Below are 27979 nucleotides of genomic sequence, written 5' to 3' on the forward strand. Positions count from 1 at the left end.
TTCCAAATTTTTTTTTAAAACTTAAGTACAAGAAGATATAACATAAAAGGGGAGGATGTTAAAAATAAAAGATATAGTGGGGCCTCAGTTGGCTGATTAGCCAATAGCTTCCATGGGTCGGTGGTTCTTGCCGTGGTTTTCCTGGGTCCTTCTTCCACCAGTTATACTGGCTGCCATGTATAGCCTATCTTGTGCTGAAAAATGGCGTTAAACCCACAACAACAACAACTGTAAAAAATATATAAATATTATCTTAGCAAAGACCCAGTAAGTGTATGTGTGTGTGTGATTTGGACTTTTAACATAGCTTTAAAAAATTTTCAGTCATATCACTACGATGTCTGCAGTGTGGCAGTTTATAGTGATGTCTAGCACTGGGGCATCATGCTGCAGACATGTAGCATGATGTGCCACCCAGTCACATTATCCTGACAGACCCAGTGAGACTAGTGAAAATAAAGCCACTATTAAAATCTTCATACCCTAAAGAAAGAATCATTATTATCATTTTACCACCTCAGACAACTGAGTAAAAAAAACTAGCTGAAAACGTATTTCTCCCTGGTAATGTTATATGTTGTAGGGACAGTCATTAAGTCACAATGAAATCAAAGTTTCCAGCAGAATTTTAGGAATTTTTGCTATTGTAAATGGAGAAATACTATAAGGAGTCATTTTTGACCAAGGTGATAGGTGATCTTTTTTTCTCAACATGCATACAAGTAGATAATTTTAACTTCAATTTTTGTAATTAAATTTGACTCAAACTAAATTAAGTTTTGGAGTAAATGTTTCTATTTACTGGTCATAATATTATTTCTCATCCTAAATTAACATTTATAAATCTACATGCAAACTGACATTTTGTTATATGTTTAGTTAATGCTTCCAATGAGAACCAAAAAGAGTATGTTTAAGATACATACAAAATATACATTAAATATCACCTTGGTTATCTATGGTAGCATCTCTTAACTTGGACACTGAATGTAGCCCAAACAATTCATATTTTTCACTTGCCATTGACATATTTTATGGCAACTTTTATCCAAGAAAATTAAGGCACTGATTCCCAAAAATATTTTTACGGCTCCAAACAATCTTGTGAAACTTAAAGTAAATTGTGTCCATTTTTATATTGCAAAAAAGACTTGTTAAATGACACTTAAAAGATATAACCATGGCAAACTGCTGAAAATCAATACAAAACATGATAACATGATTCCCAATACTTTCTCTTTGAACGAATATATCAAAATTATGAATTGCTGTATTTGTAACCACTTAAAATAAGGTAGTTTTTAGTTTTCAACAGTAATATGTTGATTCTGTTAAGTTTTTTAATGTATTTACATGTGTTTCTCACAAGTTAATGCGTGCTAACCATACCTGTACACGACCATTCCGAAGGACTCCACCACCAATGTACCGGTTTGCAAAATCCACCTGTCAGAGAAATCAGACTGTTTAGAGGGGATTCAGTCTATACTTGCCTACAAATCAAGTCAAACCGTGAAAGGCACAAACCCAAATTTGGCACTGTATAATGTGCCTGCAGATACGTATCTATACAGTTTGCTTAATCAGTATAACAGTATAACAAAGATCAGGGTCTATGTTGTTTGAGTAATCAGTATAACAAAGACCAGGGTCAATGTTCTTTGAGTAATCATTATAACAAAGATCAGGGTCTATGTTGTTTGAGTAATTAGTATAACAAAGATCAGGGTTTATGTTGTTTAGAGTAATCAGTATAACAAAGATCAGGGTCTATGCTGTTTAGAGTAATCAGTATAACAAAGATCTGGGTCTATGCTGTTTGCTTAGAGTAATCAGTATAACAAAGATCAGGGTTTATGTTGTTTAGAGTAATCAGTATAACAAAGATCTGGGTTTATGTTGTTTAGAGTAATCAGTATAACAAAGATCAGGGTCTATGCTGTTTAGAGTAATCAGTATAACAAAGATCAGGGTCTATGTTGTTTGAGTAATCAGTATAACAAAGATCAGGGTCTATGTTGTTTGAGTAATCAGTATAACAAAGATCAGGGTCTATGCTGTCTGCAGCTGGACTTGACTTATAAGCATGTATATACGGTAGGAGAGGGGAGGTTTTCAATTACAGAGATAGATTTAAATGAAGACAAAGGTATTTTAATCAATACAAATCCATTTTTGTATTTATGAAGCTGATTAAAAAAAAATCAAGACTGAAGAATTCAATGGAGCAACATACATTAATAACATTTAAAGTGTACTTCAACATGGTCATGTAGCAACCATTACTAATTAAAAATACAATGAATCACCCATTATAGTTGGCTTCATCCAGAACTGCCCACGTAATTTTAACACAAATTTTTTTTGGATGTTCTTCTGGGGTGATTATATAATTTTCAAGCAAGGAATACTGATTACCTATGACTGAAATAAAATTGCCATTTAAAGGCATGTTTAATCGACTTCACATAATGACACCCAAAGCTGAAATAGTATCTACCAGCGGCCTGACAAGATTCAGCTCTGTCCTTTGCAAGGCTGTCACTCAGATAGAAGCTGGAAGTAGACTTTTAGAATTGAGACATTTTGAAAGGCAGGCTTGAGGAAATCATCCATATTTTATGAGCCTGATGATGAGGATCTATTGCAATTATAAAATTTTGAGGCTGCAAAGCCAGCCTGACAGATAGACACTGAACACCAAGTTTTACCATCTGTGACATTCACTGCAGGTAAGACACAAAAAAATGGCAATAAATAACTTAAAAATTAAACTCCTGGCAAAAGCTCAAGCTGTTATAAACAGCCTCCCCCCCCACTTCCAAATAAGTTATTAATTAAATTTGTCAATGACAACTTGGGTAATGTTAAGTTTAAACCATCTCTTATGCACCTCAATAAACTGGCATTAGGTTTGATCCCAGTGTTTGCCACTGAAAGGATTAGGGTTTGTACCATTTTGGAAGTATAAACTTCACAGTAGCTTTGACGACTTTCCAAAACTGCACTCAACAGTTTTCAAGGACCTAATTCATAGCGTTCTCCTTTATCCCCCCCGCAATCTAAAACAACAAATTACGGATCAATTTTTATAACCATCTTCCTTCAGTACGCTCTAAGTAAACATTTAATTTAAAATGTGTGCTGTTTTCATTACAACTGATGCAAATATTTAATATGACAATTTCTTAAGTGTATGCATGTGACATTTGACCTTCCTCTAAAAAGTCAAGGATTTTCAAGGACATTTTAGCAAATATGTTAATTCTCAAGAATTTTAAGGCTTTTATTATGTAGTTTTAAAGTTAAAGCATTTTCAAGGATTTCAAGGCTTTTATTATGCAGTCTTAAGGTTAAAGCATTTTCTAGGATTTCAAGGCTTTTATTATGCAGTCTTAAAGTTAAAGCATTTTCAAGGATTTCAAGGCTTTTATTATGCAGTCGTAAAGTTAAAGCATTCTCAAAAATTTCAAGGACCTGTATGAATCATGAAGGGTGGATGCCTATAACCTGCACATGGTCTTATTTATCTACCTAAAGAATGTCCCTATGCCAAGGTGAAGTCAGTCAAGGTACTAAATTTAAGTTGTTATAACATGCCAAATTGTACTGATATTATTAAATGGTTTCATGTAATTTCTTTTTTCCTTATCACCTCCATGGCTTCACATCCAGCATCCTCAATGAACCCATCCTGGTGTACCTCCAGATGGCAGAGATCAAAACTGCAGTTTAACCAGGTGTCCAGGGTAGGTAACTCCTCCAAAGGAAGAACCTGCAAAAAAATTGAATAAGCTCACTGAAATATTATAAGGAACCAAAGCAAATCAATGATTAAAAAAATAGGTGCAATACATGTGGTACATCAAAAAATCTGGGCTATGATGTTTATCTGGGTAAAGTACAGCTGGGCATTTTGCCATGATGTCCATCTGGGTATAGTACAGCGGAGCATTTTGCCATGATGATTGTATGGGTAAAGTACAGCTGGATATTTTGCTATGATGATTGTACAGGTAAAGTACAACTGGATATTTTACCATGATGATTGTCTGGGTAAAGTACAGCTGGATTTTGCCATGCTGTTTGGGTAAAGTAGAGCTGGGCATTTTGCCATGACGTCTATCTAGGTAAAATACAGTTGGACATTTTGCCATGATGTCCATCTGGGTATAGTACAGCTGGGCATTTTACCATGATGATTGTATGGGTAAAGTAGAGCTGGATATTTTGCCATGATGACTGTCTGGGTAAAGTACAGCTGGATTTTGCCATGATGTTTGGGTAAAGTAGAGCTGGGCATTTTGCCATGATGTCTATCTGGGTAAAATACAGCTGGACATTTTGCCATGATGTTTGTCTGGGTAAAGTACAGCTGGATATTTTGCCATGATGTTTGGGTAAAGTACAGCTGGACATTTTGCCATGACATTTATCTGAGTAAAGCTCAGCTGGACATTTTGCCATGATGTTTGTCTGGGTAAAGTACAGTTGGACATTTTGCCATGATGTTCATCTGGTAAAGCACAGCTGGACACTTTGCCATGATATCTATCTGGGTAAAGTATAACTGGGCACTGTGCCATGATGTTTGACTGGGTAAAATACAGCTAAACATTTTGCTACGATATATATCTGGGTAAAGTACAGCTGGGCATTTTGCCATGATGTTTGTCTGGGTAAAGTACAGCTGGACATTTTGCCATGATGTTTGTTTGGATAAAGTACAGTTGGACATTTTGCCATGAAATTTGTCTGGGTAAAGTAAAGCTGGGCACTTTGCCATGATATCTATCTGGGTAAAGTATAACTGGGCACTGTGCCATGATGTCTATCTGGGTAAAGTATAACTGGGCACTGTGCCATGATGTTTATCTGGGTAAAGTACTGCTGGACATTTTGCTATGATATCTATCTGGGTAAAGTACAGCTGGACATTTTGCTATGTTTGCCTGGGTAAAGTACAGCTGGACATTTTGCAATGATGTTCATCTGGTAAAGCACAGCTGGACACTTTGCCATGATATCTATCTGGGTAAAGTATAACTGGGCACTGTGCCATGATGTTTGTTTGGGTAAAGTACAGTTGGACATTTTGCCATGAAATTTGTCTGGGTAAAGTAAAGCTGGGCACTTTGCCATGATATCTATCTGGGTAAAGTATAACTGGGCACTGTGCCATGATGTTTATCTGGGTAAAGTACTGCTGGACATTTTGCTATGATATCTATCTGGGTAAAGTACAGCTGGACATTTTGCTATGTTTGCCTGGGTAAAGTACAGCTGGACATTTTGCAATGATGTTCATCTGGTAAAGCACAGCTGGACACTTTGCCATGATATCTATCTGGGTAAAGTATAACTGGGCACTGTGCCATGATGTTTGTTTGGGTAAAGTACAGTTGGACATTTTGCCATGAAGTCTGTCTGGGTAAAGTACAGCTGGGCACTTTGCCATGATATCTATCTGGGTAAAGTATAACTGGGCACTGTGCCATGATGTTTGTCTGGGTAAAGTACAGCTGGACATTTTGCTATGTTTGCCTGGGTAAAGTACAGCTGGACATTTTGCCATGATGTTCATCTGGTAAAGCACACCTGGACACTTTGCCATGATATCTATCTGGGTAAAGTATAACTGGGCATTTTGCCATGATGTTTGTCTGGGTAAAATTCAGTTGGACATTTTGCTATGATATTTATCTGGGTAAAGTACAGCTGGGCATTTTGCCATGATGTTTGTCTGGGTAAAGTACAGATGGCCATTTTGCCATGATGTTCATCTGGAAAAGTACAGCTGGACACTTTGCCATGATATCTATCTGGGTAGAGTATAACTGGGCATTTTGCCATGATATATATATCTGGGTAAAGTACAGATGGACATTTTGCTTTGATGTTTGTCTTGGTAAAGTACAGCTGGACATTTAACCACAATGTTTATCTGGGTAAAGTACAGCTGGGCACTTTGCCATGATATCTATCTGGGTAAAGTATAACTGGGCATTTTGCCATGATGTCTATCTGGATAAAGTACAGTGGCTGAAAATTCCATAAGCATAAAGTGATGTATTCAAAAATTTGAGACCTGGAACCCAGCTATATTTTCAACAAACATGAGATCAGTAAACATCAATTATATGCCCATCACATGTTAAATAGTCTGTGACGGCACTATTTGGGTGTGGTTGTGACTATTTACCAATGAGTCTTGATGACCACAAGTTTTGGTCAAGAAATGTGGTTCTGAACAAAACGTACTATTCAGAAAGCAATATTTCCTTCTTGCCATGACTATGACCAGTTCCCTTTATAACCTACAGATTTCTTATTATGTAAGTGCAAGCCATCAACAAAGCTTGATTACGAAGATACTCTAGAACAAAGTTATTTTGCAAAACCCAACATTCAATAACCCTGCACACTGACCTATGCTGATATGACTTTCCATTTTAGAGAAGTATTGACAACAAGATTTTTAATTAAGATGGATGCATGGTGGCCATATTCAATATCAGACTGACACCATTTCAATTTATCACCAACTATGCAGTCTTTGGGTGAAAGCACAATGTCGATATGACCCACCATATAGACACAGTGACATCAAAATTTTCAAGATGGCTACTGTGGCAGTCATATTAGAAGTCAGAATGGTACAATACTCATTTATGACCACTAGACATCACAGCCAGTGAAAACCCAAGGTGACATGACCATTCATTCAAGAGAAATAGTGAAAAGATTTCCAGGATGGCCATTGTGGCAAGCATCTTCAATGTCTGAATGGTACTATTAGGACAAACTACACATCGTAAGAAGTTGTTTAGCAAAAGCCCCATGTTGATATGATCATAAAATCTGGAGAAAAGGTGATAACAATATTTTCAAGATGGCCTCTGTGGTGGCCTTACTGAACATTAGATCAATATCATTTTCATTTAGCACTAACTATGCATCATATGAAGTCTTGTAGTGAAAACCCCATGGTAATATTACATTTCGGACTAGCTATGCATTATATGAAGTCTTGTAATGAAACTCCCATGGTAATATTACATTTAGGACTAACTATGCATTATATGAAGTCTTATAATGAAAACCCCATGGTAATATTACATTTAGGACTAACTATGCATCATATTAAGTCTTGTAGTGAAAACCCCATGGTAATATTACATTTAGAACCAACTATGTATCATATAAAGTCTTGTAGTGAAAACCCCATGGTAATATTACATTTAGGACTAACTATGCATTATATGAAGTCTTATAATGAAAACCCCATGGTAATATTACATTTAGGACTAACTATGCATCATATGAAGTCTTGTAGTGAAAACCCCATGGTAATATTACATTTAGAACCAACTATGCATCATATGAAGTCTTGTAGTGAAAACCCCATGGTAATATTACATTTAGGACTAACTATGCATTTTATGAAGTCTTATAATGAAAACCCCATGGTAATATTACATTTAGGACTAACTATGCATCATATGAAGTCTTGTAGTGAAAACCCCATGGTAATATTACATTTAGAACCAACTATGCATCATATGAAGTCTTGTAGTGAAAGCCACATGGTAATATTACTTTAGGACTAACTATGCATCATATGAAGTCTTGTAGTGAAAGCCACATGGTAATATTACTTTAGGACTAACTATGCATCATATGAAGTCTTGCAGTGAAAGCCACATGGTAATATTACTTTAGGACTAACTATGCATCATATGAAGTCTTGTAGTGAAAGCCCCATGGTAATATTACTTTAGGACTAACTATGCATCATATGAAGTCTTGTAGTGAAAACCCCATGGTAATATTACATTTCATTCAGGGGGATTAGCAGTAACAAGATTTTCAAGATGGCCACTGTGGAAGCCATATTTGACATGAGCCTGGAACCATTTTCTTTTAATACCAACAAGACAACATAAGAAGTCTTGTAGTGAAAACTCCATGTCCACAAGACTTTCCATTCAGGCGAAGTAGCAATAACACCACAGTGTCCATTTTGGACATCAGATCTAGAACCAACTGGACACTCTAAGAAGTCTTGTAGTGAAAACTCTTACACTGATACAACCATCCACTGAGGAGGAGTAGCAATAACAGCAGTTTCAAGATGGCCAATGTGGTAGCCATGCTGAATACAAGATTGGTGGCATTTTCATTACAGACCAAGCAGACATCACAATAATTATTCTGGTGAAAAACCCACATCTGACCGACTTTTTGTTTATTAAGAGTAGCAGTGTATCCCCCAGGGATGTAAAACTGGGGGTAACAAAAAACCCTTGGTGTCAGAACTGGGAGTCAAATAAAAAATGTTGGGGTCAAAAATGTACTAACAAATTTTCATCTGACCCATACTTTTTCAGCTTGAAAAGGATATTGCAACTTGCACAACATTCTCTCTCTAAACATACAAATAAACCAACATGCACAAATAACAAACAAATGCATTGTCCATTCAACGAACAATTTTATCAGTTCATTTTTTTTTTAGTTTAAAGTCATACTTTTAACAGTCTCTTTATAATCTTTTTGAAGCAATATCATAGACCACCAGATTATGTATAAGTCAGTACAAAAAGCCAAATAAATCTTTTTAAACAAATGGCAGTTAATTTACTGTCTGTCATAAAATGTGTGCTATCATTGGTTTCATTGTACTTTGTCCTAGAACACATTTATCCAAAAATCAAGGAAGCTAATGATTCATCTTCTTTCTAATAAGTTACACTTGAACTTTAAAATCTTTCTTTTATTGCAACAAAGTTAAAAATAAACAAAATCTGCAATGACCCCCTGACTTTGTAATCCAAATGATGCATTTGTCTCGGTAAGTTTACTGATTTTCTTCTTCTGAAAGAATTTCTTGGGTTATAATGTGTTCTCCAGATATCTTGTGGTGAACGAGGGCAGATTTTTTAAAATTATTAAATCCTGTCATGAAAGGATTAGTCACTTTTGCAGTCTTTGCAATCACGCGATCAGAAGTCACACCAGTAATCCTAATGGATGTGTCATATTCTGGTCAAGGGAATCATTTCCTCCATTTTTCATTAAAGTTAGATCCACGGTTACTCTTTTGTGTTCTGCTTCTTTCACTTTCTCTGCTAAAGATTCTTAGTGCACGCCGTTTTAATCTGGAGATCACTTTCTAGTGCAACAAGCATTGAGGTTAAACATCTAGACATCTTACTGAGCTCGATGGCAATTTTGTGAGAGCTCGCGAGATTAGGGAAAGCTACTCTGTCATAACATTGCCTATGCTAGTCTGGTTCTGTTTTGTAAGCTCCCTGCATTGCACTCCGCTATATGAATAGCGGTGTGCAACACACGGAGCAAACAAAGCAGGGAACCAGTCTATGCTTATGCTCGAAGTATACAAGATGCCATTACTCATCCAAAGCATTGGATATTACATAAATCCTGATTGCATTATGCAAATCCTCTGCATAAAAAAAACACATGGCAACAAAACGTGTACATCAATTTTCTCCAACGCATGTGTCCCTGACACATAAATGTGCGTAAAGGTAAACACTGGAGTAGTGACAAGATTTTCAAAATGTTTTCATTTCAGACCAACTAGACATAAGAAGTCCTTTAGTGAAAACCCCATGTTGATATGAACATACATTCAGAGGGAATAGCAATAACAAGGTTTCCAAGGTGACCACTGTGACAACCGTATTGGAAATCCATCTGGCACTATTTCTTTTAAGGACCAAGTAGATATCATTTAAGACTTCTAGTGAAAATCCATGTCATCACCATTTTATGTTCAGGAGTAGGAATTACTAAATTTACAAGTCAGCGATAGTGGTGGCCATATTGGACATCAACTCTGCCCTATTTTCATTAGGGACCAAAAAGACATCATAAGGTGTATTTAAGTTAAAATCCAATGTTGATACGATCATCCATTCAGGAGTAGTAATAACAAGATGGCCAATGTTACAGCCATATTGGATGTCAGTTAGGACCAACTACACCATGGGATGAATGTATGTGTAAAGTCTCATGGTAATCCTCCAAGTAATTGAAGTGGAGTAGTTATAACAATCAAATGACAGACGACAGATGACAGACAACAAACTATCCCATAAGCCCTTCTTATCTATGACTAGTAGACTTAAAAAATGTATAACCAGTTACTGCAATTATTTGAACTATCAATGGTTAACTGGCAACCAAGTGACTATTACAATAGAAATGTCAAGAAAAATGTGTAAAACTGGATGTTTTACTTGTCTAGTGTAGATCACATTCCCGGTCAGATGGTTCCATTGCTGCAAAACTCTCTCAAAATAATTTAGAATGCATCTTAGCTTTGCAATCTGGGATTGCCTGCAAAATAAAAACAACAGAGAAATATGAAGAGTTAAAGTGTTTAAAATTGTCATATATATTTTTCTGCTCTGCCTGTGTGTGTGTGTGATTTAGATTTTTAACGTAATATATTTTTCTGCTCTGCCTGTGTGTGTGTGTGATTTAGATTTTTAACGTAGATTTAACAATTTTTCAGTCATATCGCTAAAATGTCTGCAGTGTGGCAATTTATATAGTGATGTCTAGCACTGAGGCATCATGACACAGACATGTAGCATGATGTCCCACCCACTCACATTATCCTGACACCAGGCCGACCAGTACTAAAACTAACTCTGAATGCTGAGTACATAACAAGGTAGCTGTTAGTACCATTTAAGTCTTTGGTATGACTGGGAGATGGGGTTTGAACCCATGACCTGCCGCATCTGAGGCGGATGCTCTAATCGGAGCAGTCTCCTGCTCAACCTGTGAAATCTCAATGCTATTGTGCACTATATCTAATGGATCTAAATGCATCTGTTCTGACAGTTTTAGGTCCGTGCACCAACGTACCTGTCAAATAAGTTCCAACAAATATGATTAATGTGCTATCTTCACTAGATGTCCCTGCTAATAAAACACAACAATCATGATAATGTATGGTCAATGTGTCATCTACACTAGATGCCCTTAATTATAAAACACAACACAGTGTGTCATCTACATTAGATGTCCCTAGTTATAAACACCACAATGATGACATTGTATGATGACTGTGTGTCATCTACTGTATTTACCGCATATGTTGGGACACGATAAAATAATTATTCTTTTTCCTGTCCCAGAACTTATGGTGAAACATTTTTTCACTTTGGTCATATGTCCCAAGACTTAAGAAACAAAATAAAATTGTATTGCATTTGTGCTTCCCCCCACCCCACTGCACGTTGCAATAAAATAGATAAATAAAACGTTGAATTGATAATAAAAAGAAAGAAACTAACCTTGTGTTGTTATCATTTATTCCTTTTTTCAACATGAGCATTTAAGAATAAAATATCTCCACAAAATCCGTAAGCATAGGATTCCATACTGTAGCGTGTATCAATTATGTCCGATACCACACACCATGTTGTTCACATGAACGTTGAGAAGCAATTGTGTGTGGTTGTGCTCCAAAGTTTGAACATGTTATCCGACTGAAAACTGGAGCCAACAAGAGGGAAATAGTCAACCGATATCTTGAAGATGCCATTCACACATGACACGGTGTTGGGTGCAAAATAATCAAAACTGAATTATATCCAGGTCTACTGTATGACAGCATGTCGCAAATAAAAATGATGATTTGAAAACACATTCACTTAAGTGTAATTGACAATCTTTTCACCAGCTTGGGTTACAAAATTATCCTTACTATTTACCCGCAGACGTCAATGATACTTTGTATTAATTGTAACCATAGATGCCAAACACATAAAACATAGAAGCCCTGGTGGTGAATAAACACGACTGGCAGCAATCAGTTAACTTCTTCTTTGAACCTACCGACAGGACATCAAAGACAAAAGGTGATTTTTATTACAAAGCAAGCCGATCTCAGAAGCCGACTTTGGTTACTTTTTTTTTTGTTTGGTAAAGGATAATAATAATACAAAGGTTATTTTATTGCAAAGCAAGCCGACATCGGAAGCTGACTGGATTTTGTAAAGTGAGCCGATTTTTTTTATACATTTTTTTTTTGTTTAATATACAAAGACAGCCGAGATATGGAAGCAAACTTGGGTTCCTTTTCAATTATATTCACGGGAATTTTGAAAATAAATTGAAACAATGGAACAAATTTTGACGCAATATAGTGCTTTGTGAACAGATGTCAATGAATTCGCAAACGAGAGGGAAATAATCAACCGATATATTGAAGACAACTGCCATTCACGCATGGCACGGTGTTAGGTTCAAAATAGCCAAGAATAATTTTTATCCAGGTCTACTGTATGACAGTATCTCGAATAAAAAATAATTATTTAGAAACACATGCACTTGAGTGCAAGTGAAAATCTTTTCACCGGCGCGGGTTACAAAAGTATCATTACTATTTATCCGCAGACATCAGTGCACCTTTGTAATAATTACTACAAAAAATGCCAAGCACATAGAAACCTTGGTGGTAAATAAACACAGCTGGCAGCCAACAGTAAACTTCTTCTTTGAACTTACCGACAGGACATCAAAGACAAAGGTTATTTTTATCACAAAGCAAGCTGACGTCGGAAGCCAACTTTGGACTCGTAAGCCGATTTTTTTTTAAAGGCTATGAATACAAGGATTATTTTATTGCAAAGCAAGCTGACCTCAGAAGCCGACTTGGATTCTTTTATGTGTGCTGATTTTTTATATTTTGGCTTCGAATAAACATAGACGGCTGAGATATGGAAGCTAACTTGGGTTTCTTTTCACCAGTATTCACGACATTTTTTAAAATAAAGTGAAACAATAGAACAGTTTTTTAAAGTTTACAATGTAATGCTTCGTGCGCGAACATTGATAACCCAGCATCATCTAGAAGATTTGGAGCAAAATAAAATCACATGATAATAGATCATTTCGCCGACAATATGATCATTAACATGGATAAAACTCTAGTGTACTTTGATCGCATTCCTGGATGGACTGACTATAAGATGGGTGTCAAAAGTGTGAGAATTAGGATGGACTGACTATAAGATGGGTGTCAAAAGTGTGAGAATTAGCAAGACTAGTGCAGATTTGAAAACATCTGACTTTTGTCCTTGCAGTTTCCGCTTCAGGTGTTGTGTTGTCTCTAACATTTTTTCACGGTATGAGAAAGCTAAACATATATTCACGTATCAAAAGAATAGATCGTACGTGTGCAGGAGAAGGGTTGTGTTGATGAGATGCTGCTACAGTGGATTGAAGATTTTTATGTCAAGTATACAGTTTTATATTTTTTAAAATAAAATTTCAGTTGGAGTGCAATTTCTGACATGTAATTTTCTAATGATTTAAATGGTGTCCCACAACTTACGACTCGAAAAAAATAAAATGTCCCATAACATACAGTCCACAAAAAAATTACTTTTAAAATTAATTTATGGTGTCCCAACAAATACAGTGTCCCAACATATATGGTAAATACGGTATATTAGATGACCCTAGTTATAAACACCACAATCATGTCACTGTATGATCACTGTGTGTCATCTACATTAGATGTCCCTAGTTATAAACACCACAATCATAACATTGTATGATGACTGTGTGTCATCTACACTTGATGCCCTTAATTATAAAACAACACAATCATGACACTGTATGATCACTATGTGTCATCTTCATTAGATGTCCCTAGTTATAAACACCACAATCATGACATTGTATGATCACTGTGTGTCATCTACATCAGATGTCCATAGTTATAAACACCACAATCATGACATTGTATGATCACTGTGTGTCACCTACATTAGATGTCCGTAGTAATAAACACCATAATCATGACATTGTATGGTCACTGTGTCATCTAAATTAGATGTCCCGAATTATGAACACATCAGTCATAACACTGTATGGTCAATATGTCATCTACACTAGATGTCTCTTACTAAAAAATACAATAGTCTTGACTCAAGAAATAAGTGACAGTGTTTTCTCTATGCTGTGCCAATGTGGGAATACTACAATATTTTATTTAATGTTACCTAAAAATGTTTTATTCTTCTCATATTGTATTTTTTGGAGTATAAAACTGGAAAAATGTCATGTTCATATGTCCTATGATTGGTTCTAATATAATGGTATGTTGTGACGCAGCCATTAGCTCTGTAACTGCATGAGGAACCAGTACTGTGACAGTGAAGAAATTAATCACTAAACAAGTTGTACAGATTCAATCAGAACATGTATGCATGACAATTTATGATGGACTTGTCTATTACAAGAATCAGCACAGTGAAGTAAATATGCTAAGACAAGTACTTTTTTAAACTAGTCACTGACCACTTCAGATCCAGCATAATCTTATGAGAATGATGTTTCATGGATAATTTAACTGAGTCTTCTGATGGGGAATGAATGAAGGCAGATATAGGGCTACCTTCTTCACTGAGATCATCAGACTTAAATCCTGCTACCGTAACACCTATTTTACGTAAGCACCATCTCTTATTTTAACTTTAGTACCCTCATTTCTCCCAATGTCACTTTTATTATCCAATAAGCACCTTTAGCTGCATACGATAAACTTCTGTCTTTTCTTTTAATCAGCTGTAATAACTGACATTGTGCTGGCTTTTAAACAATACAATAGTCCTATTTCATATTTAAATTATTAAGTGTAATCCTTTTTGTGATGTGTTACATATGTTCATACTTTAAAAATAAATGTGCATCTGCACATTGTCTATTTTCTACTACCGTGTTGTAGTTTAATTTGATGTCATTCCATCTTTTTTTGGCTATTGTAGTGCCTTTTAATCTGCTATTATAATGTCTTTTTTATCTGACACTGAATTGTCTTTTAATTTGCTGTTACCATTGGTACTGTAATATCTACCTGTGTACTGTTACACTGCAAATAAGTACTAATTTCTCTCTTTGAAGTCACAGTGACCTTGACCTTTTAATCCTGAAATCTATAATATCTTCCTTATGCCTTGTTAAAGTTGTCCACAAAGTTTGGTTTGGTGAAATAATATAAATACTAATAACCATGTTTCTTTCTTCAGTTGCAGTATTCTTGAGCTACTGACCCCAAAATTTGCATGCATATTCCTTATCTTAAATGCAAGCCATCCAAGGTTTGGTCAGATCAAGTTAAGTAAAACTAATGTTCTTTTGCATGTACCATTTTTCTGCAGACAGTCACGGTGACCCTGACCTTTGATATTTTAAACCCTAATTCTATTGGCTTCTTTTTAACCTCAAGTTCAACCTACCCACAAAGTCAAGTTTGGGTATGTGATATAGAACTAATGGCATTGCACAAAAAAAATTATTTTCCCCAGTGACCTTGACCTTTGCACTTATGACCACAAGGTCAATGGGTATCTTCCTTACCCCAAGTGCATGCTGTCCACAAAGATTGGTGTTATTATGAAGAAACCATTTTCCTTCTGAATCATTGAAACAATGACCTTTGACCTTTTGAACACCAAATCAATATTGTTCTTTCTTACCCCAAGTCCAAGTTATCTACTAAGTTTAGTAACTGCAGATGCTTAACAACTCCAGATTTTGTGCAGAAATAGATGAAATGATGGCTGGACAAATGGACATCATCATAAATAACATGTTTGCCATATGTTGGGCATAAAAAACAAATTCAGAGCTCCCTATGGTGGGAGTCCTTGCTTCCAGGACCTTCAGTTTCTTGTGCTGGACTACCTGTTTTAAAAATCTGCAGACAGTTTCTTATACACTGATTGCTGTTGGAGGGATGTGGCTTGGAACTTGCATTTTCAAAATCCTACTGAGCACTATAATTCAGTATTGCAATATTTGTGCTGATATTAAGACAATTTTTGAAAAATCATGCTCTCAGAAATTCTTCCACAGATAGATTCAATTCTATACAGAAGAAAATCATTCAAGCAGATCTTAGTAGATTGTACTCACGATGACAGAAACGTGAAGAACTGGGTGAAGTTGATTGTGTCGAGCTTTTGACCACGACCACGGTCTTTATCTGGGAAGAGACAAAGGAAACCACAAGCCAAAACTGAGGCAATCTGCTGCCGATTTAAAACAATGCTGTTCTCTGAAAATAAATATAGATCAATTATTGAACTGAAAACGTTTGAAGAAAAAAATTAATGTGGCATGGTTGACAAATAAGAATTGCTACAAAAATTTATATTATTTTTAATGAGTAATGTCTACTAAGCACTTGTTTTGATCATTCTAAATGCTGACCTCCCTTTACTGGCTTTTCCATATCTTCCCACCACAGCACTGTCTTTATTCTGGCAGCAGAGTGAAGTCAACTCACCCCATTAGTCAGCTGCATGCAGTTGCAAAACGGGAACCTCAATAATGTCCAAGTTATCACCAAGGGCCTGCTTCCCTATTGGTAGGGATGATCCCCACCCAGTCAAAATCATTTGAATGTATAAAATTGTCCTTTTATACCAAGTATTCAAATGGTTACATGATTCAGGATCTCAAAATGAAGTAAGGAAATACAGTATAACTGGTGGAGGAAGAACCCAGGGAAACCTTGGTAGGAGTCACCAATCAAGAGGAAGCTAAAGGCAAGCTTTCTCCAATACTCTGAGACTTGAACCCACATGGTGAGAGGCTAAAAGATGGCAGTGATAGGTAAAGGCAGCATGCACCATACATCCCCCACATTATCAGCTGATCACAATGACTCCTAATCTCATCAATCGTTTGTTCTCAACCATAGCTAACACAAAGCATCATCAGAATTCCCATACTGTAGATGGAGGAATAAGAATCTGTTTATGTATTTCTACTGGAAGGGGGCAAAAATAAAACACACGGAATTAGTCCACTACAAGATGTCTTGCACAGCAGGACCTCAAATATCCCAGGTTCAAGAAGGACACAAATTAACAAAACAATAAACATATCTCATGAAAATGACTTGGCCATGGGCTTAGCATGATGGAAAGAGGCCTCTTATATTTTATTCAGCATGAAAGGCATACGCTGAGTCAGCAAATTATTAGACTGCCCTATTCAAAGGCACAGCCAATTTTAGAACTAACCCACTGATATCACATGAAACAAGAAAAAAGCATATTACTTGCATTAGGATGGTTATTGCTAGTAAATCAAACCTATCCCCTCCACCATCCTGATTCCAACTGCCCAAGCCTTTAAAAAGTTGGGTGTAGAGCAGTGGTTCCCAAAGTGGGTGGTGGGAAAATGAGCAGGGCGCTAATGCTGAATGCTTTTTATGGGGTAAGGTAGGGGGCTCTTAGGATAACCAAGGGGATGGTGGCATGAAAAAGTCTGGGAACCACTGGTATAGAGCATAAGAAAAGGCTTGAATGTTTTCTCAGCAAAGCATATTGGGTGATTTAGATTGGAAAATGTTTATCTGATTTTGCATCAGCTTGTAACATTTAGCCAGAAAAATGGTTTATCTCTGGGACAAAATTAAATAAAAAAACTCACAGATATAATCTTTCATCAACTCCATAGTCTGTTCCTTAAGGCACCAATACCAAAAGAGATACTAGGGTTTTAGTTCCTCATCACTCTTATTGATAGTGAGTCTCGGATTCAGCCAATGTGGGTATGTGAGAAAGCTTGCCAGTAGCTTCTCGTAGGTCGGTGGTTCTTTCTGGGGTTTTCCCGGGTTCTTCCTCCACCATTAATACTGGCTGCCATGTATAGCCTATCGTGTGCTGAAAAATGGCATTAAACCCTACAACAACAACAACTTATTGATAGTAGCATTGACTGGGCCATTCATGAGTAAAAAGTAGTGTATGTAAGGTATATATTGCCTGCAGACAAGATGCCCATCATCAGAATTATATCTATTTATTCCAGTGGCTAGTGTCACAGTTGATGGTGTTTAAGCTGCAATCAAGGTTGCTATAAAAAGTAGTGGAATTAGATTGGATTCTTTGGAACCAGAGTTTGGGAGTCATCACTTATTTGTCCAAATTCTGATGCACTATCTATGAATTTGGGATCAAATGTCGGCAAAGTGCAAAGTTATATGATAATGTACTATATATCATCACTACACAATGCAAGCAAAACTTGCTACAGTACATGCAAGTAAGTCATAATTTATGCCAGTATTTCAGTATAACATGAAGGAAATATTTGGGTTTTACCATTTCTCACCCAAATGGCAGAATGAAATGAAAATAGTAGCGATTGTCATTGAAACTGATGTGGCACATTTTAGATCCATCAAACAGGTTTGGTGACTAGCAAGGAAAACACTTGAGGCAGTTTTTGCACATCTTCAGTATGCATCTGCTGCTGACAACCATGGTGATGATGCAAATCAAGTTAAAGGCTATCTCAAGGGCTTAACACCTACAACATTTTTGAGCAGTTTGTATTTTCTGCTTGAATATTTAGCTGACCTTTCTGTACAGGGCTTTTCAGACTAAATATCTCCTAATTATATAGTTGCCAAACTTGGTAAAGAAGTGCTTAGTACAGTTACCTTTAAGTGCTCAGAAGACCATCTCTGGTAGAAATGTGAATATGAAAGTATTTCTGCAACAGCATACCAATAGCTAAGGATTTCTGGCAATGTTACAATGAGAGAATTATGTGAACCTGTTACTTTTCAGAATTGTAATAAAAGGCAAGAACTGTTAAACAGTACAATGCTGTCATGTATATTCAAGACAGATTTTCAAAATTGAAGGAACAAATCAAACAGCATGGCATTTCCAACTGCCTCAGAGTGACGAAGATTTAAAGCACCTGCTGTATGAATCTGTCACAGGTGCTTGCCTATTAGAATGTCAGACAATGACTCAAACACTAAAACTGCATGTCAGGTCCCAAGGGCCAACCCTCTTGTTGATGTATGAGGCTTAGTCCTGAGAGGGAGGATGTTGACTGAATACCTCTACAACGTAACTCCATCTAATAGTGTTGACTGTGTGTTGTGTGAAGACTGACCTGAGGACCTCCTTGACCAAAAAGAATTTTCACAATCTGTTATTCACCATGTCAGCAAACAGAACATCTTGATTTCGGTTTGTATGAGACCGTTGCATTTCTGCTGAGAAAACATGGCACATGACACATTCACTCCCAACACCAAAGCAGGACTCAGCTGAGGCTGAGCAATATGCAGTGTGAATTGTCACTTTTGGGGCAACTGACAGCATATACATGTGCTTTCATGGTTCTTTTCCCCCCATCTGTTTGAGCATTGAACTGCAAATGTGTTCTATTTTTTTGGTGTTTGATGTTTTGCATATAGAGCTGAAAACTGCAAATGTGTTCTATTTATTTGGTGTTTGATGTTTTGCATTAAGCTTTAAACTGCAAATGTGTTCTATTTTTTTGGTGTTTGATGTTTTGCATATAGAGCTGAAAACGTTTAGACTTTTAGTTTAGTTAGTATTTATGGTACTTTGATTCAAGAATGATCCACCAATCTAAGGCACAATATGTGGTTCAGAAAATTTAAAATGTTATGGTTAGTAAAATACTGATATGATTTAAAAAGCTATGACTGTGTGTGTGTGATTTGGATTTTTAGCATAGCTTTAACAATTTTTCAGTCATACTGATACAATGTCTGCAGTGTGGCAGTTTATAGTGATGTCTAGCATTGGGGCATCAGACATGTAGCATGATGTTCCACCCAGTCATTATCCTGACACCAGGCCGACCAGTGCTAACACTAACCTCTTAATGCTGAGTGCCAAGCGAGGCAGCTATTAGTACCATTTTTGGAAGTCTTTGGTATGACTCGGCCAAGGATCGAACCCATGACCTCCCACATCCAAGGCAGATGCTCTAACCACTAGGCCACAATAAGCAATGAAGTAGTTGTCTGAATTTTCAGTTTGCACATTCTTTTGTTATTTTCCTTGTCTTTCATGTGATACTGCACTGTAGTAAATATTAGCATGTCAGACTAAGCTGTTGGATGAGTCCTTGGCTTATACAGACATGGACAGTGCAGGGCCCTACTGGTAATGAACCAGTGAGTCAAAAGCAAAATTTCAGGCCCTGTCCTATAAGATGCAATTCTAATTTTTATTTCTGGGTTACATTGGTGTTGATTTAATCAAAACACATATCTCCATGGAGAATAAGTACTCATGATTTTAAAATATAAAAGGATGGATTTCTTTGGAGATTCAAAATGTGAATTTTCTATATAATGTTTAGATCAAAACAGTAAAGAAACTAATAGCTGAAAAAAGCAAAGAAAGGCAGCATGCAACATAAGTCAACATTATACAGCATACTTCCTACCTTGTTGCTGAACACTGCAATCCACACCATCAGATGGTATCAGATCCTTGATTTTAAGGGCCAAGTCAATGACCCCAGGGAAAGTAGACTTCAGGAATAACTCCCTTTCTTCTATGGAGGCGTGTTTACTAAGGAATTTCATCAGGCCATACATAATGCTGTTTCCATTGCTGTTTTCCACATAATCACCACTGGCATGCATGACATCATAGGCCACATGGTGCATCTCAGCCAGTTGCTGGAGATCACAGCCATCCTGAAGGCTCAGTTCCCGTAGTGACCAAAGCTGTTCCTTGATGAAAGCCCAGGAACTGTGCTCACAGGGAAATATCACCTTCTTCATAACTTCACACCCTGCCAAACTTTGACTCTGTGTTCATCACATTGTTTTGTATTCTTCATCCTGAATAACAAAAAATGGTAATCGTAAATGATACCCAGAAAAACAAGCATACATTTCAGCCACCAATGACTAGGTACTACAAGTATGACCATCAGTCTTCGCTTATAAGTTGAGGAAAACTGTAAACAAAGATCCTGATCTGCTGTAGCAATAATATGCCTGCATATCTGGGTCTATCTTGTTTGTTCTGTTTACTACTTCCAACAAACATCATAGACTCAGGTCTGCCAGCACATAATGTGCCAGCAGATCTGGGTCTGTTCAGTTGGCAGTTGGTCTTGAGCTATGGGGGAGTAGAAATGGTAGTCATAGCTACCAAGACAGTCACTTTTATCACTTGGGTTTGGAATATTTGTACTTTTTATATCATGGAACAAAATTTATCAATGCAAAACTGGCACACCAGTAACTAAAGGTAAACTATCAAATTTTTAAACCAGAACTCAAAGGACCATAAACTAAGGATCCCATGACCTGGAACTCAGTACCATTTTGGTAACAGAACTAGTATTTTAAAATATTACAATAAATTATAATTTTTTTTTTAGATGTAACCAGAACTTCTAGTGATCAAATTTTCTACAACATAATGGTCCTACCCACTTATAAACATCCAAGAAATAACAAAGATATCTAATTAACTGACCACAAATATATCTAATTAACTGACCAGAAAGATATCCAATTAACTGACCACAAGTAAAACAAATTTAAAAACTAAAATTGTGAAGCAAACTGTTAATGATATTCCCATGTTTTGTGTCTGCAATAATAATAATAATAATAATAACAATAATAATAATAATAATAATAATGACCTTATTTAAAGAGGGTAACACAATTAGCTAAGAACTAATCTACCTCGAGGCCCTCATAAAAAGGAATTTATTTATTTTAGCTGCATCTCTAAAGCCACTGGATATATTGGGTTTGGAAGAAGGAAATAGAGAAGGGCATTTCTTAGATCTCAACTGGAATACTATTCCAGAGCAGAGTTCCAGAGTATTGGAAACTTTTTTTAAAATAACTCCTTAAAATATTTGGTTTGGGAATCTAATACTGTTTGGTAGACATGGAATGCAGGTGGGGAGTATTACCAGGTAGCCTATACTGGAATAGTGACTGTAAATATTCAGGAGCACTACTATGACATCATAATGCCCATTTCATCCATTAAGAAAGCAAACATTCAGAAAGCATAACTACGAAGCTTAAAAATCGGGCAGAAATCCAACATAAAAATAGATTATCTAATTATTTTTTACTATAACTTGAATGTGAAATTCATATTCTAAGTGTTACATCCCAAAATAAGCTACATTATTATGCCAACCTCGCATGTTCCTTACTGCATTTGACCTTGAAGAAGAATACACTTGTTAACTTAATTCTTGATACAAATCATAAAAATAAAGCATCAATACCATTTCCAGCACTTGTTTAATTTTGGAACTGGTTTGGTGTCAGAATGTTACGTCTTGGAATCTTATGAAAATTAGGCAGCAAATGGAAAATAGATGACATTGTTACATCAAGCAGTATTCAGATTGTGACGTCTATATGCTGGCTGTTTACAACTGCCCAATGTCATACAAGCATGCTTTTTTCTTGACTGGCGGATGAACGAGACGCATGTCAACTTTCTTGCTTGTTACACATGTGTGAAACAGTGGTTTCAACAGACAGGATGAGGAGTACTGGACCCTTCACTCATGGAACTCAACAGTCTCCAGCCTATTTCTGTGAGTCCCTGGCTTGTGAGTCCCTAACTTTCAAAAGAATGTAAGAATAAAAAAGATAAATCAAAACTAGATTATCAGTACTTTATTACTTATCTAGATTAAATTTTCAACCTCATAAAATCATGTTGGAGAGAAACTAGTTTTGGTCAATGTCCAAAACAATTTTTATACCACATTGCACTCTGCCATCTGTGAACTCGTCTTTCAAATTAATTAATTTCTTTCCTTTTTCTTGTTCTTTGACCTGACAGCCAATGTATGTATGGCATTCCAATAAATAAAGTCTTCAAGTAAATGACATTCCTACATGAGTCTGATTAACTTTCATTTTCACTGTATGGAACTAAGCTGCTTTTTGGTCGCAAGTTTTTGCACTATATTTTGAGTTTTCTCAACAGTAAACCAGACTATCTTGTTTTTTCTTTCTTTCTTCATAGCAATGCAACCCTCAGTGACAATTAAACGTTCTGGTTTAAATTCATAATGCCAAAATAATGACAGATGTAAATTAGTGTTTTCATTTCAAGTGAAAAGATTTGCATTAAAGCAGTCTTACATCAGTTACAAATTGCTTTAGATGTACCATCTGATTCAACTTTTTTCAACAATAAGAACTGTTTCTCACACATTGTTTTCCAAGTTCTCAAACCATTTTAATTCTCATCATTCACCATGGTTGAAATGGAATGAGTGTTCAATATACATTCAGAGTTTGTTTGAGTTTTCCTTGTTGTCTTCACTTGTGTTTTCACTTTCATCTAGATTTTTTTTAAAATACCTTTTATTAGCATTCATGTAATTTTCATTGCAAATCTGTTGCCCAAAATAACAGATTTTGCTGACTCATTTTTATGAGTCAAAGTACTTTTTCGTGCTCTTTAGAAACTGTCTACAGACACTGAAATGCCCTAGTCTAAATCATGCATAATGAAGCAGCAGTAATTATGATTATAATGCATTAATGATTCGATAGCACTAACTCAATAATCTGGGAAAGCTTTGATTACTTTCATTATACAGTATATGCATTGTCACCAATTTAAACACCGTCAAATCAGCAAAGGGCATCCTTTATTTACTGAACAATTACAGGTGCTCATATATACATTTAACTGAGCAAAGAATCCTTGTTTGTTTAACCAAGTCTAGCCATTAGCTAATCTGCAAATTGGTTATGACTGATAAAAAAATTTAAAAGAGGAAGCATCACAGGGAAATTGAGGCTCATCAAGGGCATGTATCACATGAAGAGAAGGAAAATCCACTGATGTTTATTTGAAACAGAACCTTGGTTTCCTGAAAGCCTTGATAAATTACCATTGATGTATGGAATTTTTACCTAGCAACAAATAGAAAATAGTATAAATTGTTGAATAATTTCAATTTACATGACACTGTTCATGCCATTCATGCAGAAATAGAGCGCCGAAACCAAATTTCAAGATTCTTAGATTTTCCAGTCTTTACCCATGCTGTATAACTTTTTTAATGTTAGTTGTTTCATGTGCTTTAGATTTCAAGTATAGATCATAATTCTGAATGCTGGATTGAAAATGAGTTCGTTACAGTAATTCTTTCAGGGAAAAGAGGAGATAGTTTTGACATGTGATCAATAACAGTGAAAACATCCTGTTATGGACATGTTAGGTAGAAGACATACCCCACTATCTATAGTCCACGGACTGATAAAGTGTAAGTAGGCTAAACATTATATTTGTTCTTTAACATGGGAATGGTTATGATTTATATGTAAGAAAAGAAAATGGTTAAAGAAAACCCAGCTAACATAAACCGAATTAACATGATAATCTGGTGGAACAGTGGGTACTTCCAGTTATCAAATGAGAAAGTGTGTGTGTGTGTGTGTGATTTGGATTTTTAACACATTAACCCCTGGCGATGAGTTTATGTGGCAGGAGGTAGTAGCCTACTGCCAAGCTCTGTAGCATCATGGTCATGTATGATATACTAAAGTGGGTGGTATTATAGAAAGGTAGACAGTTGTAGTTCCACAATGATACCAAATAATCTGGAAGTTCTAATTGCACTACAAAAAACGGGAAAAACCTCTTCTTTTTTTAAACCCGATTTTTTTCCACCCAAAATTCGCCCATGGTCAGAATCTGATTTTGTGTCCGGATTTAAGACTTTTGGTCTCAGATCTAAGGCAGACTGGTATGAACTGCAAACGGACAGATGAATCTTTGCAAAAAGTAGGATGAGAAGGGCATTTGGAATAAAGAGTGGTCTCGATACGAAACTAATGGGTCAGTTTAGCAAAAAAAAAGAAGAAAAAGAACTCCAACTTTAACCCTTCTGCTCAAGCGCGAGCCAAATATCTAATGAAAAATGATGTTTCTAACACAACTAGGCATTAGGTTATTGGAAAATCACCTGGAAGTTAATGTATTAGGATGTATTCAGACATAGCTTTCAAAATGTGTTTCCTACTTGAATTTCAGGCGAAAACAACAAAATCCTCCAGGGGTTAATGTGTTAACATAGCTTTAACAATTTTTCTGTCATATTGCTACGATGTCTGCAGTGTGGCAGTTTATAGTGATGTCTAGCACTGGGGGATCATGCCGCAGACATGTAGCTTGATATCCCACCCAGTCACATTATCCTGACACCAGGCCGACCAGCCCTAACATTAACCTCTTAATGGTGAGCGCCAAGTGAGGGAGCTGTCAGTACCATTTTTGTAAGTCTTTGGTATGACTTGGCTGGGGATCGAACCCACGACCTCCCGCATCCGAGGCAGATGCTCCCAAATGAGAAAGAAAAATCCTTGCAAGGAATGTAACAATCACAGGTACACTTAAATTACTCCAACTGAGAATATTTACCTAATAAAAATGCAAAGTGAGGATGTAATTAATGTCAACTTAAATCTTTCAAGTAATAACTAGTCATTTGGAGTGTCCTCTTATGCATGTCATGTATATGTAATTTGTATTGTGTGACTGACTTTTGTTCATAGTTGAGGGTAGGAATTTCAGCTTTACTGACTAACATCTTGTTTCTGCACACAAAACAATTACATAGCTACTTTTAGTCTATGATTGTAAATTATACATTAAGATTATTATTATTTGTAGGTAAACATGTTTACATGGATTTCAGTTCTGGACACTGGTTTTCCTCTGAGGAATTCCTTATCTACTTGCTGTTTTGACATGTTCTTTATTAAAATGTTAGCAATAGACCTGATCTTATTTACAACTTAATGTTTACTCAACATATTGTCTTAGGTTTTTATATAAGTGAGAAGTAAACAGAAATTCATTATTTCTACTTTAACATCTTACTGGTGGAATCAGACTTTAGTTTCAGTTTTAATTTAAAGAGAGAATTACAAACTGCTCTTTAGGAGTAAATCACTATTTTGTGGGGACCCGAGTGGCCGAACACACTCTCCGTTACAGATCACTGCCATCTACAACCCTACTACAACAACAACACTATTTTGTGATTATTGTGAATTCATTTACAGACATTTTAGATGACATCATTGTGATACATCAAGACTATTAGCACACCAAAACTAGTTCCAAGAGAGGACCCAGAGTGTCCTAAAGCATTCACCATTCCAGATCACTGCCATCTCACCTCTATCTGCGTGGGTTTGAGTCTAAGGCTTGGCTAATGTGGGCATATGAGAAAGCCTGCCAGTAGCTTCTCATTGGTCAGTGGTTCTTCCTCCACCAGTTATAATAGCTGCCATGTATAGCCTATCTTGTGCTGAAAAATGGCGTTAAACCCTACACCTACAAAAACAACTAGTTCCAGGCTATCAGTACATTCAAGACTGAATTCATTCAGAGCACCACTGGAATTCATCTGGAATAATCTATACTTTTGGACCTGTGATAGAACTTTTAGGCTCTTTGTGATTTTTCAGTTTTTTTCACTTTGTACATTAATGAAATAAAGTATTTGGTGAATTTTACAGAACTTGTTGGTTTTTGATCTTTTCTGCTACTTAGTTTAGGACCATAGAGTCATAACATGTTTCAAGATCATTAGTAACAAAGGCAAAAATGGAATCCTGTTACACCTCCAACTAAATAATGGCCGCTACAGTTTTCATATCCTGACCTTGATGTTCAATACCAGTACTCTCCGTATGGCCTTTTATTATAGAGGTTTGATACATTATCATTTCAGCCCACTTACATTATATACCAACCAATATGCAATGCAATAGTGCTATTATATTTCCAAGTAACCTTTAAATAGTAATGTTAAATAAACCTCCAGCAACCTAATTCAAATACACTGTCACATGTTCTTACCTCTTCTTGGTATGTAATTAAGATAACACAAGATGCTACTCACACAGATGAAGCCGTTATCTTTGTAGCTTCCTTGGCCCAACCACTGGTGTGCAATAATCAGATGATTGGCCTTCTAGGATGCCTTCTGGTGGTGTATGTTATATATATTTCAGTCTCTTACACATATTACTTTTTAAGTTAAGCAGATTCTTCATGATTATCCTGAAAAATGGACTGCAAATACCTGCAAAAAAACCACAGAAGATATAACATAAAACTACCCAGTGCACAGCTTTGAGTATTAAAGACAGGTGATTCTAATTTACATAGCAGGATTTCACCAAAGAAGAATTATAAGAAACAGAACCAAGAAATGAAGATATATCTTTTGGACAGAAACTGCTGAGTGCAATAGTAAGTCTTCCAACGTTTAATTTTGGTTTTAATCACTTAGTTACCAAAAGGTAAGATGGGGCTGGGTCGTAGAGAATGGAGTTCAGTTCCTTGGGCGCTATTATAGTCTTGATTCTATATTAGTACAACTGTTGTTGTAGTTGTCATTGTTATTGTTGTTGTTATTTTCTGTAAATACACCTCTCCCTCAATAAGCTGCGCACAACAGGGTCCAAAAATATACACCGCACTATAAGCGAAAATGAAAATTACTAGGGGACCTCCATAACAATATGTGATCATGCCAGCATTGCTGACAACGAAAAAACCATGGAGGCCAAACTGGTCTATTTAATGGCTGAATACTTGTAAAATCGCGCTGGGAATAACCGTGTCAATAAAGTGCCTTTTGTAAAAAGGTTATTTGTTTTTATGTAAAAATGACCTTTATGTTCAATATGCCCAACTGCTGAGAAATCATTAACATTATTCCAGCTTGTTTCAACACCCTTAACATGTACGCGAAAACTTTAAGTATAACATTACAGCTTTATGTTGTTGTTGAGTGGTCTGGTTCCCTGATCAGTGTGCTCACTGCTTTGCACATTGTACTAAGCAAGGAAACTGACTAGTTACTGATTTAAATTCACAATCAAACAAGATTTCTTCATTTAAAAAAACCCAACAGATGCCAATCATTTAGTTCAGGGGTCTCAAACATTCAGCCAAACCATATCCTGTGGTGTCATTAGAGATAACAGAGGTGGCCCATTGAAAATGACATCATGCGGCCCTCAGGTTGGTCTGAGTTTGAGACCTCTGAATTAGTTCATGAAATAGACATCATCATCAAATGAAAGGTTCTTTTT

General features: G+C 36.2%; 1 protein-coding gene across 2 annotated transcripts in view; it reads right to left on the reverse strand.

Annotated features, from left to right (window-relative positions):
- The window catches only part of LOC149798894 (uncharacterized), a 69896-nt gene that overhangs the window by 36253 nt on the left and 5664 nt on the right, over positions 1-27979 (reverse strand). The window contains exons 2-7 of one of the 2 annotated variants that reach the window (XM_089957811.1): positions 26779-26961; positions 20293-20695; positions 15970-16111; positions 10269-10368; positions 3656-3775; positions 1390-1446 (exon numbers count right to left, since the gene is read on the reverse strand). In XM_089957811.1, coding sequence (XP_089813937.1) covers positions 1390-1446; positions 3656-3775; positions 10269-10368; positions 15970-16111; positions 20293-20635 — 762 coding nt within the window. In that variant the 5' untranslated portion in view covers positions 20636-20695; positions 26779-26961. The remainder of the gene's footprint in view (positions 1-1389; positions 1447-3655; positions 3776-10268; positions 10369-15969; positions 16112-20292; positions 20696-26778; positions 26962-27979) is intronic. The other variant, XM_089957812.1, reaches the window with a different exon arrangement.

This window comes from Sinohyriopsis cumingii, chromosome 5 (genome assembly GCF_028554795.1).
Source record: "Sinohyriopsis cumingii isolate HCF-2022 chromosome 5, ASM2855479v2, whole genome shotgun sequence".
NCBI classification, from domain to species: domain Eukaryota; kingdom Metazoa; phylum Mollusca; class Bivalvia; order Unionida; family Unionidae; genus Sinohyriopsis; species Sinohyriopsis cumingii.